This window comes from Harpia harpyja, chromosome 14, assembly GCF_026419915.1.
Source record: "Harpia harpyja isolate bHarHar1 chromosome 14, bHarHar1 primary haplotype, whole genome shotgun sequence".
Lineage (NCBI taxonomy): Eukaryota > Metazoa > Chordata > Aves > Accipitriformes > Accipitridae > Harpia > Harpia harpyja.
In genome coordinates, this window is record NC_068953.1 from 30,735,505 (window position 1) to 30,752,788 (window position 17,284).

General features: G+C 41.1%; 1 protein-coding gene across 1 annotated transcript in view; it reads right to left on the reverse strand.

The window, feature by feature from the left end:
• Nucleotides 1–715: 715 nt before the first annotated feature.
• The window catches only part of RFX7 (regulatory factor X7), a 50,749-nt gene continuing 34,180 nt past the window's right edge, over nt 716–17,284 (reverse strand). The window contains exons 5-9 of the mRNA XM_052807585.1: nt 12,442–12,562; nt 9,676–9,756; nt 8,787–8,994; nt 5,852–6,147; nt 716–4,904 (exon numbers count right to left, since the gene is read on the reverse strand). Of these exons, the coding sequence (XP_052663545.1) occupies nt 1,587–4,904; nt 5,852–6,147; nt 8,787–8,994; nt 9,676–9,756; nt 12,442–12,562 (4,024 nt within the window). The 3' untranslated portion in view covers nt 716–1,586. The remainder of the gene's footprint in view (nt 4,905–5,851; nt 6,148–8,786; nt 8,995–9,675; nt 9,757–12,441; nt 12,563–17,284) is intronic.

Genomic DNA, 17,284 nt, shown 5'->3' on the forward strand with positions numbered 1-17,284 from the left:
ATCTGGGGGGGTTATCATGCCTCCCCCTTCATAAATTCATGACCACTCATTCGAAGTAGTAATGCAAGAGAGGCAAATGTTTTCTGCTCTGTTTCCTGTTTTGTAAGTGTCGGTTCACAGGAGTAATAATCAATTTCATACTAAGCTTAAGGGAAGGTATTGTAGCACCACCAGCGCACCACTTCTTTTGTAAAAGCTTGCCTCCTTCTAGCATCAGGGCCATGGCCGGTTAAGTACCCCTCTCTTTTGACCATTAGAGAGATGCATGCCATGCTGATAAAACAAAAGGTCTTTTTTTGGTTCAAGTGAACTAGTGAGACCGAAGTCTAAATCTCATTTTCCAGAGGGGCAGCTAAGGACTTCTAAAAAAATGATTCACCAGTCTTGTCAAATCACATATGAAAATGGAATTCAGGCTTCTAAAAGAAGTTTTACCTAAAGAAAGTTCACATCTTGCTGTGAATCTGTAAAGTGCCTGGCAGTATTATGGCTCTATATGAAATATTTTTAGATCAACCACATTTTCTAATATTTTAATCATCTTTTGTTTGAGAGAAAGAGAGCAAGCAAGACAGACAGAAAGGCTCAACCTGCTGAAATACAGAGAAAAGAGCATCTTCCTACACTCTCCATTAGGCTAGGAAAGAGCAAACTTAAAAAATGAATTTTTAAAAATAGTATTTTAATGAGCTCCAGCAGCTCTTTTATTTAAAAAAAAAAAAAAAGGAAAATATCACGTTCCTTCTCTAGCGTTGATAAATAATTAAACAGTACCTATCACTTTAAAATAGGGTGTTATGCCTAGATTAAATCTCAGTGCTCAAAATCTTTTTGCATGAATTTTACCTAATATAAAAACATTGAAGTGAGAACTAAAACATCAAGTATGTCATGAATATTAATGGATAAAATAACTACATAGATTTATTTCTCTTAAATAAAAAAATTTAGTGCATCTTTCTTTTTTCCTTGATCATTCCTGTTAGGTTTTCCTATCTCTGCATTTACTAGAAATGTCAATGGCACCAGCGCTACAGAGATTTCCCACAGTTCACCACTGAGCAGTGCTCAAGACAGCTACACAATGATCAGGCACCTGCATGTCACCTGGTTCACTTGTACCCACTCCCCACCACCTACCTATCTGCAGGCACTCTGCATTTCAGACTTGAACAACAAAGGTCAGTAAGGATCATCTGCTAAGAAGTAACAAGCAACACGAAGTATGGAAAGCCTACTAACGAGCTTGACTGAAAACCCTCCCAAAGCCTCAACCATAGCTGTCACTGCTGACTGGCTATCAACCACATCTTTATTTGCTACAATAAGAAAAGTTGAATGGGAAACACTCTAAAATTCAAATTTTAATACTGGCTCTTTGACAGCCCATCACCTTCAGAGATTTGTTTAAAATTGGTAAGACTACCTTTTCCCTGCTGAAGAATGAGCAACAGGTACAGCAAACTTTTTTGAAAATGCCACAATACATAGCAAGTGTTTCTGCTGCGGGAGGCACTTCCATTAAGACAAATACAATACGTCTGTCTCTTAGATACAGTGTGCTACATACATATTATAAAACAAGATTAACCCAACATTTCAACAGCAGGATGATCCTTACTCTCCATCCACTCAAAACCTGACGGAGTCATTGAGTTAATGGATTCATTGCAGATTTGTTGAAACAAGGGGTCATTTTTTAATTCCTCCAGTGTAGCATCATCGTCTTGTCCCTGCTGACGACCTGGATCAAACAGTAGATTTGTGTCTAAAGTGTTCAGATCGTTAATGCTGCCTGAGAGCTCGGAAGACAACCTGATGTCGCTGGAAAAGACAGATGCAACATTACTGAGATCTGATGCCACCTGATTCACCAGCTGCTGGTTTGTTGGCAGACTGTCCTCCCCTAAAAGGTCTTTTACAGTGCTGCTAAAATCTAACTGCTGCTCTCCAATGTCTGATTGTGCTTGGTTATCTCCAGAAGAAAAACTGATCTGATCCGTGCTGCTGTTTTTCGTGAGGTAATTTGGTGTTTGGAATTCATAAACTGAAGTGCTGGAATTGATCATATTTTGTGGGTTGGCACTAGGAAAAGCGGTGGATGTCTCTAAAATCTGAGTGAGATTCATCCTGGCTGTGTAATTTGAGGGCATGTTGTTCATTCCCAAACCTCTCACTGCATCATCGCTATCAGAATCAAGTTTGTTTAACAACACATTGGTTATTTTTTTAGTGTTTGTTTGTTTCTGAAGAGACGGGAAGGCCGTCTGCATCATCACAGTCAACGGGACTGACTGGCTTCTTTGCGCTATGTTATTGGCACTGGTGTCCGCATGGATATTAGCAAATGCATTGTGAACTTCAGGAGTCACTGGACTTCCAAAAGGTGTCAGGTTAGAGCGTGGTATATTTGAAACTGGGTAAACAGTGCTTCCACTGAGATTACGCTGGCGATGGACAGCAGGGCTCACGCTCCGGCATCTCAGGCTGTTGTTGAGAGAGGAACCGGTTCCTTTGTTGTCCAAAGGAGCAGGAACAGCAAAGCCCTCTTGCTTGGTGGTGCTACTGACAGGGGCTGCCTGGTGCTGCACAGGTGAAACGGGAGTCACGCGACCAAAGTGAGTATCGTGGTGGCGTGGCTGAGACTGGTATGACTGGCCAGGAACAGCAAAAGCGTGAGGTTTCCTGAAGCGGTCTTCCACCAGCTCCTGATAGCTCGTAAGGATGCCATGGTTTGCAACGGACGAATTGCTAACACCACTGTAGCCGTTATTCATCCACTCGAGCTTGGTTTTGTCGGGATGGGTAGCCATAGGCCGCTGCATCGGCTTCACGGGGCTACTTGATATAATGCTGGCATCATGGTAAGCCATACTGGAGCTGATGGGAGTAAATGCAAACGGGTTTCGGCACTCCACAGGACTTGGAGGGACACTGCTACTGCAGTTCGAATGCGGCGTGCCGATGGGCGTATGCCGACTGCTTCCTAGAGCACTGTCTACGGGAGTCGTCTGAGCCAGCCTCGAACAAGGGCTCTCTCGGGACATGTTCTGAGATCCAGCGATCATTTCAGAGGTGGGTGTTGGAGTCGGGGTGGGGGTGGGAGTCGGGGTGGGGGTGGGGGTGGGAGTGTGAATCGGAGTGCTGTTGTTATGGATCGAATGGTAAAAGTGCACGCTGCTTGGATGAGATGACACGGGAGCTCCTTGAGCTGCGGTCTGACTCTGAAGCGTCATTCCTAGACAACCACCATAAGGATGAGAATTATTCATGGACATTTGCTCCTCCATGAGCACCAGCTCCTCCACAATGCTGTCCTGGGTAAGGTCATCATCAAATGAAAAGAAGTTTTCGTTTGACTGAGGGACTGTATGTTCAAACTCTTTCAGCTCAGGCTGCAGAGGTAACTGATTTGAAGACTGTGCTTGTATTTGACCCAGGGAGGAGTCCTGGATCTGGCTCTGTAACTGCTGGTTGTATGCATCCTGCTGTATACCTTCACAGTGCACTGGCTCCCATGCCGGTTCCTGTAAGTCACTAGAGCCAGAGTGCCCTGCAATAGTCATAACACTGATATCTTGCTGCTGTTCACAATTCACAGATGCAAAGTCGGAGGTTTTGGTGATATGGTGCCATGTATTTGGGTTAAAGCTGCCATCTGATTTTGAATCATTTTCTACGATAAACATGTTTCCTTCCAATTTTACTTTTATATCTGGAGATGATGCGGATGCAAGCTGCTGTCCTAAAGTAGAATCACTGGTATTTAAATCAGTGCTCAAAGAAAGCTCTGTTGCTAAGTTTGCTGCAGCTGCAGAAGGTACAGGTACCACCTTCACAGGTACCTTGCTGGGAACTTGAGCAAGTGTTGCTGTATTGTCACTGTTAGGTAACGATCCAACCTTTGGAGACTTCTTAACGCTGTTTGCATTTTGACCCTCCACAGCATTACCAACTGAAAGCTGCTCCACCAGTGGTTTCTTTACAGGTGGTACCTGGGAATCCTGAAGTGTAGAAGGTTGTCGCTTTCTTGGACTTTTAGTGCATGTTTTGTCTTTAATCGTAGACTCACCAGTAGGAGGTGAACCAATGCTGGTGCTGGACAAGTTTTGACTGGCAACTGAGAGCTTTAGAGTGTTTTGATTATTGCCTGCTGAAGAAACTGGTGTGATTTCATTAGATTGTGTTTTATATTTGGTCCCTGTTTCTTCAGCTCCCTGATCACAGCCCTTAACTGGTTTTGCCTCCATGACATCATCAGCTGAAACCTTCAAGGTTGCAACCTCAAAATTAATTAGTTGAGCAGGAGGCAGGTCAGGGGTTGCCTTTATGGATTTAGACATGTCAGAGCTCTCTTGGCCCTGTACAGAGTTCTCATCCAGTAATGCCTCTGGTTCCATTTTGATCTTGACTGCAGGCGCAGCTACAACAGTGCTAGGCTTGGATCCTGGAGACTGAAGTGAAACGACAGATCCATTTTTGATCTGTGGACCAGTCCTCCCTTCTTCCACTGCTCCTGCACTACTGCTGACTGAAGGCGTCTGTTTGACGGGCACACTACTGCTGCTTGGGGCAAGAGATATTGCTGTCATTTTTACCACATTTAAAGAATTCACATGTGGAGCTGGCACAACAGTCTTGATTGGGCTACTGGTAAAGAGCACCGTCGTGGGAGAGCGGATGGTGAGAGCACTGGTATTTGCTGGCTTGGGTAAGATCTGCGGGTAGCGATGCCGGGCAGAGCGGTCACCAACTGGGCTGGCGGGAACATTCTGGGGAGTCTTTGGTGACTGCTTGACTGATTGCATGTGCTGAGTGACCACCTGAACATTGAGTGGCAGGACCTTGCTATCAGATGATCCCATAGGACTTGGAGACGTCACCAACTGCCTGGTCCTTGGCACCTGTAGAGAGAGAAAAAGCAAAGGTGTGGTGATGAAGCAAGGAAGTCCCCAAAGCCCAGATCACCTTATCCCCAAGCATTTCAAAGGTGAAGGACAGCACAGCTCAATACACCAAAGCTAGTGAATGTCAGTTTGAAACAAAACAAGCTCTTCAACTATATACAAGACAATTTCTATTTGTCTGCCTAAGGACTGGTAGACAGATATATGGCCTCAATTTTTAAGGCACGAGGCACTGGTCTACACACTAGCCTGCTCTTCTGCTAATGAAAGGGTCATTCTCATACAATCCTTCACCACATGGAACAAAAAGACAGACATATAAAGGTTAAAAAGGAAAGGATGTGTTCAAAACACTGCTCATTGTCAAGGTTTCAAAAGCAAGTTAAATACAAACTCACTATCAGGCAGAAAAATTGACTTACCTATTGAAATTGACAACAAATCTAACATCTTAAAAACAAACAACATTCCCTCCCAGCCCAGTTTTGTATGGCTGAAAGACAAGTATGTTCCAAACTACAGACATACATGCAAAAATAAAATTGCTGCTGTCACTAAACACACCAGGCCTAGGAAAGGCTATTTAGATTCCATATTAGGGGCTCAGCGACCCACACAACTGGTGTCAGCTCTGTCTTCTGGTTAAACTTCATCTCAAGGGCAATTATTTGACATACAACCTTAATTATTGCTAGCTAAAATCCCACTGCCAATGACTTCAAAGACAAACTTGGCCTATGCTACGTGATCAGAACTCTGCTGCTTCTGTATCAATCCTGTAATTCATGTGGTATAACACAGTCACTGGGACAGAAAAGCATCAAGGGACCCAAGCCTTTGAGCGGAAACTGTTTTTCTCTCCCACTGACACCACTGCTTAGTTACTGGCAATTTACAACCCTTTCATAAGGTGGTTTCTCTGGAGAATTGCTGGAGAACTTTACCGGTATCGGGCTGGGGACAGCTGCCACAACAATGCCAATAGGTGGAGGAGACAGAATTGCAGGACTTCCATTAGATATACTGGTCACACCGTTGGTTGCAGCGCCTTCCGTTTTCTTTGCTGGAGACTCTCCTGGCAAAGGAGATTGCAGTTTCTGTTCTTGCTGCTTCTTCTGGATCTTACGCTGTAGCTGCTGCTTGGCATCAACAGGAGATGGCAGAGTTTTCACTTGCGGTTGAAAGGAATTACTTTCAGCAGTAGGTATAAAAGCCGAGGGCTGGGGGATCCCTTTTATTCCTGAATACAAAAGAAGAATTAATTATAACCACACATACCCTGTCCACTGTAGTGCCACTTCTGTACCTAACCACACAGAATACATGGCAGGCATCTCCACAACCGTTCTGGGAACACCTCCTCCATGAGGTGCTCCCATCCACTTCATGCTCAGATCTATTCAGTGTTTCAGTTTATTTCCAGATTTGTGGCAAAACCTCCATCTGTTAGACAAGCTGGGCATTAGCTGCTAAAATACTATGTAGTGGCATCTTGTTTCTAGGAATCCCAAATTGCAACTTTTGTGTCAGCAAAATCTAAAAAACAATGCATTTCATTTAACTGACAGTAGAGGGCAGCAGATATGCTTTAGATGAACTTTCAAAATTCATCATCTACTCTGTTTGTTTTGTTATCAATGTCTAATTTAAATGAAATGTCTAATTTAATGTCAGATTTAAAAATGAAAAAATCTTTCCAGAAAGCTGTGGGTCCGTGTCACAGAAGAGCAGCTCTGAGCAGATGATATTACCTAATGGCCAAGGCATTAAACACAATGCATCTAATATATCAGAATGGATCACAACCTGTGTGTGATCAGGGCTAGTGGTGAAAGAAGAGCAAGAGAAGTGTCCAGGGAAAAGAAGAAAAAAGTGAAAAAACTATGGAAATTAGAATGGGAGAACGTTTTTTCTGGAGACAATGCCTTTGCTGTTCACAAGCAAGCAAGTGGTGCTTCCAGGGAGAACAACAGGGAGATAGTCTCATCTGTGCAGCTGGTACCAATCCTCCTCACAAAATCACATCACATTTATGATCTTTTGTTTATTAACAGTCAAGAGGATTAGGTCTCTCAGTGACCAACTAACCCTGTTGAACTGCCCCTCTAAAAACACTTTAACATCATTTAATTTACACTTTGCAGGTTTCACAGTTTTTAAAATAACTCTTAATTATAAATTAATCTATACCATTTTTAGGACAAGTATTTGGTTTTAGATACTCAGTACATGCTTAGGAACTGTGGTTTGGGAGCCCACCCTCTCAGCAGCAGTCTGCATGTACCATCAGAGCTTAAACACCACAACATGTCTTCACTTTCACAATTCCTTCTTCATAGAGCATTGAAATGCCCAAATATATTGCAATTGCTGGAAAACAATTCATATGTGTGGGCTGAATACTGAAGGCAAGTAACATTTACAAGAAAAAAAACTCAACAGATTTTTCTTTGAAGGTAAAAGTTTGCTTTTTCCTCAGTTATATGCACAGACACACTGTAATTCCTTGTGATAAAGAGGAATGGGAATATTTTATTTGCCATTCTAGAAAGAGCCTCTCCTGAAATGACTATCCAAGCCACAGAGGCATGCACTGGAAATAACTGCCCTTTTCCTTGAAGGAAACCATCTTCTCTTGAAGGAAGTAAGGGGGAGAAACTACATAAGCTGAAGAGCTGTACATATACCTAGCATTCCTTCTAGCAGCGCGGCAAGCAGAACCAATGAAGCCAAGCCAACAACAGGTAAAAAAGGAGCATACAGGCAGCAAAACCTGCCACTGCCAACCGTCAGTTGCAAGCTGCAATAAAGGAAAGAGAGCTGGAAGGAGAAGGAACATGATCCAGAAGGGGATCACCCCAGCCTACAGCCCTGACCACCAGTTTCCATTTGGAATTGCCTGTCTTAAGGCAAGAGATTTGCCTTGATCCAAACACATTTTGCTTGACAGGCCTGGGCAGAACTTCAGAGGGAAGTCTGGGGACATGTTGTGCACCTCCACTTTCCTCCTCATCCTTCATTTTTGTAATTAACTTCATCCACAGCCACAAAAAAACACTTTAAATCATTAAGTGACTGATTTTGAGCATGAAGAAGGAAACAAAGACGACAAAAGTAGATGTACAAACCACCAAATCGAATGTAAGCTTTCCCAGAGACTGAATAGAACAGGAATTCATCTGATGTAGCAAAATACAAGGTAACTCTTCTCTTCACCTCAATCCTTAACAAACATTTGAAATCAAGTGCTGAAATCTCAGTCACACAACTGCCCCTGGAGAAGGCTAGGCTGTCCTGTCCCTCTCAATACCCCTCAAGCCCTTATTTGTGTTGTGATCAATAAGAGCAGCAGCTGACATGCTTGTACTACCTGACACTGATCAAACATCTTAGGAAAATCTGCACCTGATGTATCAGAAATGCCTGTAAGAAAATCTGTTCTTGAAAGAAAATTAAGACAGACCATTGTTTCCAAATTAGGGCAAGTTATCAGACAGAAACACAGCTACACCCACAGTTTGTCTAAAGACCAGCACTGTACCGGCACCAAACTCCTGATCTAGCGAAGTATATAAATTCAGCACAATTATTCATATGCCCTGTAGTGTTTTAAAAGACCAGGGTCCTCATTAGAGTAATGGGAGAACCACAAACTAAACCTGAGACCACTGCTTGTTTTCAGATCTCTTTACCTAGCCTACCAGCAAGAAAAGCAATCTGCAGCAATGTGGGCTAGAATCACATAAATGCATGCTCAATGCTCAGAGTCAGTGTTTAGAGTTTGCCCTGAAAAGAACTGCTTCCTCAAGCCAAGATGTTACTACTCTTTAAAAGAAAGATCCCCTATTTCATCAATTCAGAATTAAGTTATCTCATTACCTGCTGGTGCCCCTGCCATTACTGTTAAAGCTGCCATTGACTTGGTACCAATATAGTGACTTTTTACAAGGAAACGAGCCAATTCCAAGACTGTATCAAAAGGCTGGCTCAGCACTTTCTGGGCCCATTCACAAACAAGCCGGCAGGCCGCAGAGACGACTTCCTCATCAGGACTTTGCAGCTGCCCAGACTGCTCCGCTCCATCCAACTAAAATAAAGAAACAAAGGAGGACAGGTTACTTTAATTTTTAAGGGTCATTAAGACATGAAAACAAAAATAGAGAGCAAATGATGATCAGAAACACAGAAAAAGTTGAGTAAGTATGTTCACAGTTTTTCATGAAATTGGGAGAATGAGATCACATCATCAATATCATCCAAAATTAAATGTCTTAACATTAATCTACTGGTTGTTTCCAAAGGCATTATATGGAGCTGACATTTCTGGAAGAAAATCACAGAGAGAATCCTAATATCTGGACCACAACAATTGATGCTCCCTGCGTCCAGAGTCTTTTCAACTCAGCAGCCACTGTTACCCAGGAAATGCTTCTTTCACTGGGGTTCCTCTTTCCTAGCATTGACTTAAAAAAAAAAAAAATACAGTAAAACCAAAACAGAATCAGAGTTAAAAAGATATAGCTTGTGAGTAGCAACACTATAAAAGTCTGCTTCACCTCCTAAATTAGTTCTTTTAATAGCACCGCAGTCCATTCTGAACTTTACAGAAAAACATCAAACAATGATTCAGAATGTAAGTATCGTAAAGAAAAATCTTAAAAACTACACAGCTCTTCACTTTGTTTTAAAAACTTCAGACAGAAAAACAACATAATAAATGTTAATTTGCAGAAATACATATAAATAGGCAAGTATATATACATCATACCCCATCTCCAGTTTTATGAAAGTCAAGGTTGGGCAGTGTTGGCATATGCACAAAAGCCTTCTTCCTCAGTCCACTGTAGCAATATGTGAACAAGAATTAAGGTCTAAATCGTCTCTGCTTATTAATTGGGGGATATGAGGGAAGGGCAGTAATTCCTCTAATACCCCTCATAAGCTTTATAAGCAAACTCAACAACAGATCTCAGAATTACTGTCATTAACATAGTCTCATTGCCAGCCAGAATGAAGAGCCTATAAATGGCTGCGTTCCTTGGCAGGTCGTTGGGCTTCTCCATCTCTGCAGAGGAGCAAGTAACGCTGGGCATTATGAATTTCGTTCGATGACTTAGAACCACCACTAAACCACACCAAGTAGTTTCAATTAGCTACTCAATATTTAAATCATTAACAGAAATTTGGACTGAACACCCTTCCTAAACCAGGCCTAAAACAAGATGGAGAACGCATTTCCAAAAGTTAATCACTGTTAAAAAACATGTTCCCAAATCTAGGTTTTACTTTATTATGAGTTCTTTTTTGCCTCTTTTTGCTAAATTTCCTGACATTTCCTTCTCCTAAGGGACTTCCACAAACTGAAGAAGTTCCCCATGACAAAATAATGTGACTGATGAGGACATTTCTTCCTCAGATTTCACACAATTTTTGTGCCTCTCTCCCCACCTGTAGTAATTCTGTAAAAATATGGACACAAATACCCAGATTTGTTCTTACACTGATCTCATCAAATCAGTACACAAAAATATACTCCCTCCATTACTCTTACTTGTTTATAGGTCTAAAAATCAAATCAGCCTTTTTTCCGCTCCACAGCATTACTCTGGGAGTTCACATACAGTGTCTCTTCTCTGTGACACACAAATCTTTTTCAGGATTACTAATTTTTCACATTCTGTAAATACGTCTGTATTTTGCTTTTCCAGACCATGGAGTCTGCGTTTGTTTGCATTAACCTGGATGAAGGATAATTAGAGTAAAATAAATGTAAGGAGGCTAGGTACTAAAATAAGTGTGAGATAACATCACATTTTAATCATTCTGAATTTGGAACTTAAGAAACAGAACTGAAAGAGAACCCCTGGGTTAAGCTACAATTACAGTATAGGGTTTCTTCCTTAAAACTTCTCTAGCTCTAGGCAGAACATCCCTACTAATTTTTGGACTCCACTGCTAGATAATCCAACACTGTATTTTATGAAACAATTTAACTGACACATAACTTCATTTACTACTACATAGAAGGTTTTTTTCCTCTATGGAAGAAAAAGAATTCTGGGCTGCTCACTAGCATTTAATTCTCTCTGTAAGTGCATGTTTCAAGTGAGATCTTGGCAAAGGCCAGTATTAGAGTGCGACCATATCATTACTGCTAGATCTTTTGAGTGGTTTTTAATTAGAGCCTACAAGCACCTTGATGCCTTTTGGCCTTCTAATGCTCTCTCTCCCTTGCTTACTGCAGTGGCTTAGCCTACCCAGCATGTCAGAACAGAGCAAGAGTCGACCCTGGGGGTTGCAGCAGGCAGCAGGTATTACATTACTTCACAACGGTTTCTAAGGATTCTCAAGGGGACGTGTAATTCTCAACTTGGAAAAGACAAAATTCTTGCTGATGAAAAAACTTACTTTGAAAATCATTAACAGTTTTTGGTTTTTAACGGAACACCACAAAGTGTGCTGAAGACTAGACAAACTGCAGCTCAGACTCAGAAAAGCCTGAGAAAAATTCACATCCTTGTAGCCTTTAGACTTGATTATTGCATTTCTTTCCTAGCAGAGCTTCTTGCCCCTACACTGAAGCAGCAAAACCACCAGTGCTATGAGCAGACTTTTGCACAGCATTTCCCCCAATTCTTCACAGTGGCTGCCTACTAATTGATAAACTAATCTGTCCCAAGATCTGTGTATAGTTCTGCCTGTAACAATTATGTCTAGTTACACAATGACAACATCAGGTTTTAAAGTACTTTAAGGTTTGTATTAAGTTACAATTAAATGGGGTAGGTTTTGCACACCCTATGGGATGGACTATTTCTCTAACACAGGGAAGGAGATGGATTCCAACTCTGGGCACAGGCAACAAGACTGCAGTCAAGAGAGAAAGACAGTGCTCCCCACCCTAGAAGCTCTTGCTCTGAATTGTCTTTCCTATCTCAGGAGGTCTGCACCGTGCAGTGAAGGAAGCCGTCTCCCCCCTCTGACGGCAGGACAAGGCTCGGATCGTGCCTTCCAAGTCTGAAGCCGGCTTTTGTGACAACTTCCCAGTTCCCTCCTCTTTCAAGCAATACTAACGGTTGAGGAAAGGCAGTTTTATGAAATATCTGTAGCACAGCTTAAAAAGGATATTTGGCTTTACAACTAACTTTTAAATTACCGGTGTGCACAAGTATAATATAAAAGCAAGAAATGTTCTGATAATTCTGAGCTGTACTACCAATAAAATACCAGTTTCTGCACATATATAAGGCGAATTCCTTTATTCCAGTATCTCCCTTTGCACTAAATGATAAAGCTTCTTTGATTCCTTGCTGCTGTGACAACTAAGTGTCAGAACCTAAATTTAAGTACTTGTTTCCAAAGTTATATTTTGCAACCTAACATTACCACAATTAATAATTTTTAAAGAAAGTTGGGAAAGCGTCTGCAGTTTTTATTTAACATTACTTCTGCATTTAGCTAGTAGTTAAGCCATAATGACAGATGTTCTCCAGACAAGTGCAGAAGAAGTTACTGAGAAGCGTTCTAGCAAAGGATATTTTGATTTGCCTCTTGTGCCTAGACGACGGGCCTTCATATTTGGAAAGACATTTTTCATGATCTTTCCAAAGTCAGCAGCACTTAACGGGTGGTAGCCAAGATTGTCACAATAGCTCCTGCAACAAAGAGAAAGAAAGCGTGAATGGAATCAAAGTTAATACAAGAGGCCAGCCTGCATGCTAGACTACATCAAAGGTTTTCAAATGAAAACACTTATACCCATCCATATTTAGAACCACACTTAACATTAATGAAGTTATCCACAATGAATTGTATGCATTAAAAATGTATAAACAGAGCTATTAATACCACAGGTTTTGCCTTGTTCTCTACTGAGTTCAAAGACAAGTCATGTGGAGACATAACAAGTAGTGGCATTATTGAGAGCACAGTTAAGATTTACTCCACAACTTAGTTTGAAGCATATGTTTCAATTCACTTATTTTAGGACATAATAAAAGCAGAGACATTGTTCTAGCCAGAAGTACAGCTTGTGTGTGGTAAGGCCTGAAGTCCTGCAGGAATATTTGAAAAGCAGTAGGTAAGAGATTTGTCAGTGTCCAGAGAAAGATTCTGCCTGCACAACCTCAATTTAATAGAGCTTAACAGAACTGAATTTAATAAAACATACCTTCCCAAGAAACCAGCTTCACCTTTATAGGTGTAACATAAACATGTACTGAGGACCTAGTCCTCTTACCACCATACCACTACTGAACTGTGAGAGCTGCTTAATTATAGACATCCTTATATTCATTAACAGTCCTAAATTAACAGAGATTTCAACTGCCTCCGCAAATGTAGATCTTCGTGTGACTGAGTATACAACCTGATGATACAGGGTAATAAAGCAACAAAATGTAATTATTTTGCTAAGTTTACTTATTCTAGTAAAATGGGCACTGTTATCTGTCTTCAGTTCTCAAAAACAGCAGAAGGAATTTTGTTTCAACATCTATTCAGATGTGTCAACATTTGAGATATTTAAAAAATATCTCGAAGCAGAGAATAAGAATCATTGATTTTGCTGCAAAATGTGAATGTTCTGGACAATCGCAAATGTGTGAAAGCAGAGGAGAAAACCAGAAAATGCTCTGGAAGGTTTACCTACATAGCAAGTGCTTAAGGCTGCACAAAGACATGAATGCCCTATTGCTTTTTGCTCAAGAGCCTTGTGGTATTTCACAGATGTTAACATACCATTAAAGCATTCTCATTCAGATTTCCTACAGTCACAAGGTCAGCACCAGACAGCAATGACCTCCTTTCCCATGAAGAAGAGGTGACTGTACACGATCATGTGTGGGCATCAGCAGGAGAGCACAAAAACAGTAACTTCATATACCACATTGCCTGCTACTCTAATTGGGTACGTACATGCAAACAAATCTCTGCTCATAAAGGAAGAAAGAAAGAAAGAAAAAGCAGGACTCCTGAAACAGGTGTTTCATTCCCAGTATCACCTAGTAAAAACAGTAACAATTAGCAATGGCATTTGCATCCAAGTCAGCCAGTCAAAATGTCTGCTCTGGAAACTGTAGCTCTATAGAAAGCAGCATGTATTTTTTCAGGTACTTCCACTGCATTTACTTTCTCTGTAAAAATATTAGTTATTACAGCGCAAGTTATCTGCTGCTTTTATGTAGGTATCCTCCACTTGGAAAGCACCACCACAAATGTAATGATTTTGATGGTGATAAACAGCAGGATTTATGCTATTTGGTTCTGACATTTCCCTACAGAGCTTGTGTACGTCCGCTTTCCTCAGCTACCAGGCCACTCCATCCAAACCAGGAGATGCTACCTACAACCTGGTATACAGTCAGCCATTAGTCTAGTTTCTGTATGGGACATCAAGAAGGTTTTTATCCAATTTATATACCAACATATTTCATTTCAATGCATGTCAGTCACAGAATCCGGACTCTGGATACATCCCTTTGAAGTTAATACAAAGGAATACTTCTGCCTCGCTGCACCCTCTTAGGAATCAGACATTGCTTTATGTGCAATAGATAGATCTCTGTGCGCTTTTTTCTTCCCCTTCCATCTTGCCGGGCTCCAATGGATTTTAACTTTATTCTGAGAATTCCTAAAAGGTGGGTCTTTGTCACTTACTGATGCTGATTACAGGACTTTAAGTCTCAACTAGCATGTACAGGAGGGTTCTCTGAATTTCTCTGCCACAGTCAGCAGTATCTTTGAAACTCAACAATGTCAGCAAAACAAAATAAAAAAAATAACCCAGCAAAACAACAGGATTAGGGACCTACCAATCAATCAACTTTTAAGTTAAAATTATTCCCTCCCTAGGAGAAAATAAATAAATAAATAAATCTGTTCCTCAAGTCTAGCACATCTGTTTCAAGACAGTTACTTGCTAGCAGCAAAGCGTACACTTACGTGGTCCCCTCGTATCCTTACTGGCAGCTCCTGCAAGCTTGTGATTTTTGAGCTATTATTATTATCATGTAATTTCAGTTTTCAGACAGATCATCCCATATGGCCCCTCCTCCTCCTGGCTTGGCCGAGAACCCTCCATGTCCATCTGTGGTCTCTCATTGACTTGACAACACACACCAGGAGTCTCTTCCCTGAAGCTCTTCTCTCTGCTACTTGCACTCTTGGCACATTGCTGAGCCCAGGAGCTGTTTTGCTTATTTGAAGGATGGGTGGGAAACAGATGGGGGGAGGGTAGGTCTATGCAGAGACAAGAATGACAATGGACACGTGGCTGCTTATGTTCCTTTGTACAGAGCTCCCCTAGGTGATAAGGAGAAAAGGATTTTTTTTTTTTTGTAAGATCTTAAAATTAAATGTACTCAGGACATAAAATACACTGGGAGTGCACCTGAATTAAACCACAAAAAAAGATTAACCAAAAAGCCAATGAAGAAGTCAAGCTATGCAGCTTAGCTTACATAGCTTCCTGGGCAGAAAAAACATTATGAATAGCAAACGATGAAGAACCTATTGCATGAAACTAAACAAAGATCTTGGCTTATCCAATCAAGCAAAACAACTGGTCTCTAAAAATGGGTTAGAGTGAAGAACCTGAGGAAGAGCTAGGCCCTCATTAAGCTGATGAACAATACTGGCATAGAAATGAGTCCAAAAAATCAGGTAGGATGGAAACCAGGTGTCTGAAAACCATTAGAGAAATGAAATTGCAGGTCAGACTTGCAAAAGCAGCAGCAGAGGTGGGAAACAACTGCTTTAGACTGAGTTTGACCAGCTTTTAAAAGGAATATATAGGTAGTTGTTTACAGCAGAGGACTGAACTTTACAACACAACAGGTCCTATCCTGTTCCTATCAGGGAGTTTTATATAAAAACACTGATTAAGTGCTATCAAACAAGATTAGCATGTATCTTGTGTCTTTTATTTAACAGACATGGTATTCCTATACCTACTGCCCTCTTCTGTGCTACCTTCTGAATATTCTTCTTTTAACTTGTTGGTTAACACTCTCAACACGTAGCGCACATAATAGATGCATCAGGTGGCATCAAGTGGCCCAGCAGCCAGTAAAGCAAGGATTAATGACTTACAGACTAAAGGAAAGAGATACAGGATGACTCAAAGACCTCCTAATCCGTATTAAGCATAACAAGTGAATCTTCAGGGCACCAAACTTAATATGAATGACTGACTTTCCTTGTGTCACTGCAGTATAAGCAAGATAAGAGGACCCAAGTGTTTACTGAAGGCTCAACAAATCATTTTGTGGGCAAACAGGGATTTTTGCCTAAATACTGCAGGACTGCACTTGGACTCAAAATCCTAATTCTCTAAACTCAGCTAAATCTACACCTGGCTGCTTCCAGAAGGGTGTTTACTAATAGGGAGAAGATACCCAAGTAAAACTGACTTACAAGAAAACATTGAAAGGATTTGATGGGAAGCAGCATCCATTCTCTGCAGACTAGGTGACTTGTTAGGCAGCTCCCCATGAGTTCCCGTAATATTTTCCAGACTGTATTCCCCCATAACTCCCAGAGGAAGCTGGCAGATGAACCGTGTGTGCCCAACAGAAACACAGCTTCTTACAGCCCAACATATTCTGTCAGTGCAGGCGGCATCACAGCACCAACAAGAGAAGTGAACTAGCTCTCACCTACCTCCTTTCTGAAATTCAGCTGCAAGCTCTCAACCTTCCCAAGTGCTACTGCCTTATATTATGATGCATTTTTCATTTATTTTATCCCTTTCAAAAGGGAGATGAATCTATTTACTTTTATCCAGTTAGAGACATGAATTCACAATTAAATAGAAGAGTAAGAAAACAGAAGAGTCACTGTGTTGAATAAGCTCAGCGAGAAGAGGCTACTGAAACATGGAGGAGCTGGAAACACTATCAACACTTGCCAATGGTGGACTTGTGTGGAGTGCAAGCTTCTGTCTTTCCCTCTTCATAGAAAAAAATATATGAAAGGTGACACAGAAGCCCAGTAGTTTTGCAAGATTTATTTTGACCAAAATTTACAGCAGGAATTGAGATGCTGGTATGACGCGGCACTCTTCTGAAGCCTTGTGACTCTGATTTATATGTGCAGAGTGCATAAGCTTGCTCACTGTGAGCACATGCAACATCTATCTTTGCACATAGAGGAGAGAAATGGTAACTTGTTAATATGACAGAAGTGAGTTTTGAGAGGTCTTAACACCCTTAGGTAAAAAAAAAAATAACTTATCAAAACTAACTCTCTTATCTATTTATATGCCTGTTTCCCCACCTCCCACTCCAAGACTTCTTTTCCTTTGGTGTGCAAGAATAATTCATGAAAACATTCAAAGAAACTGAATGTTTTAAAAACAGACGCTTCCAAAGGAGAAC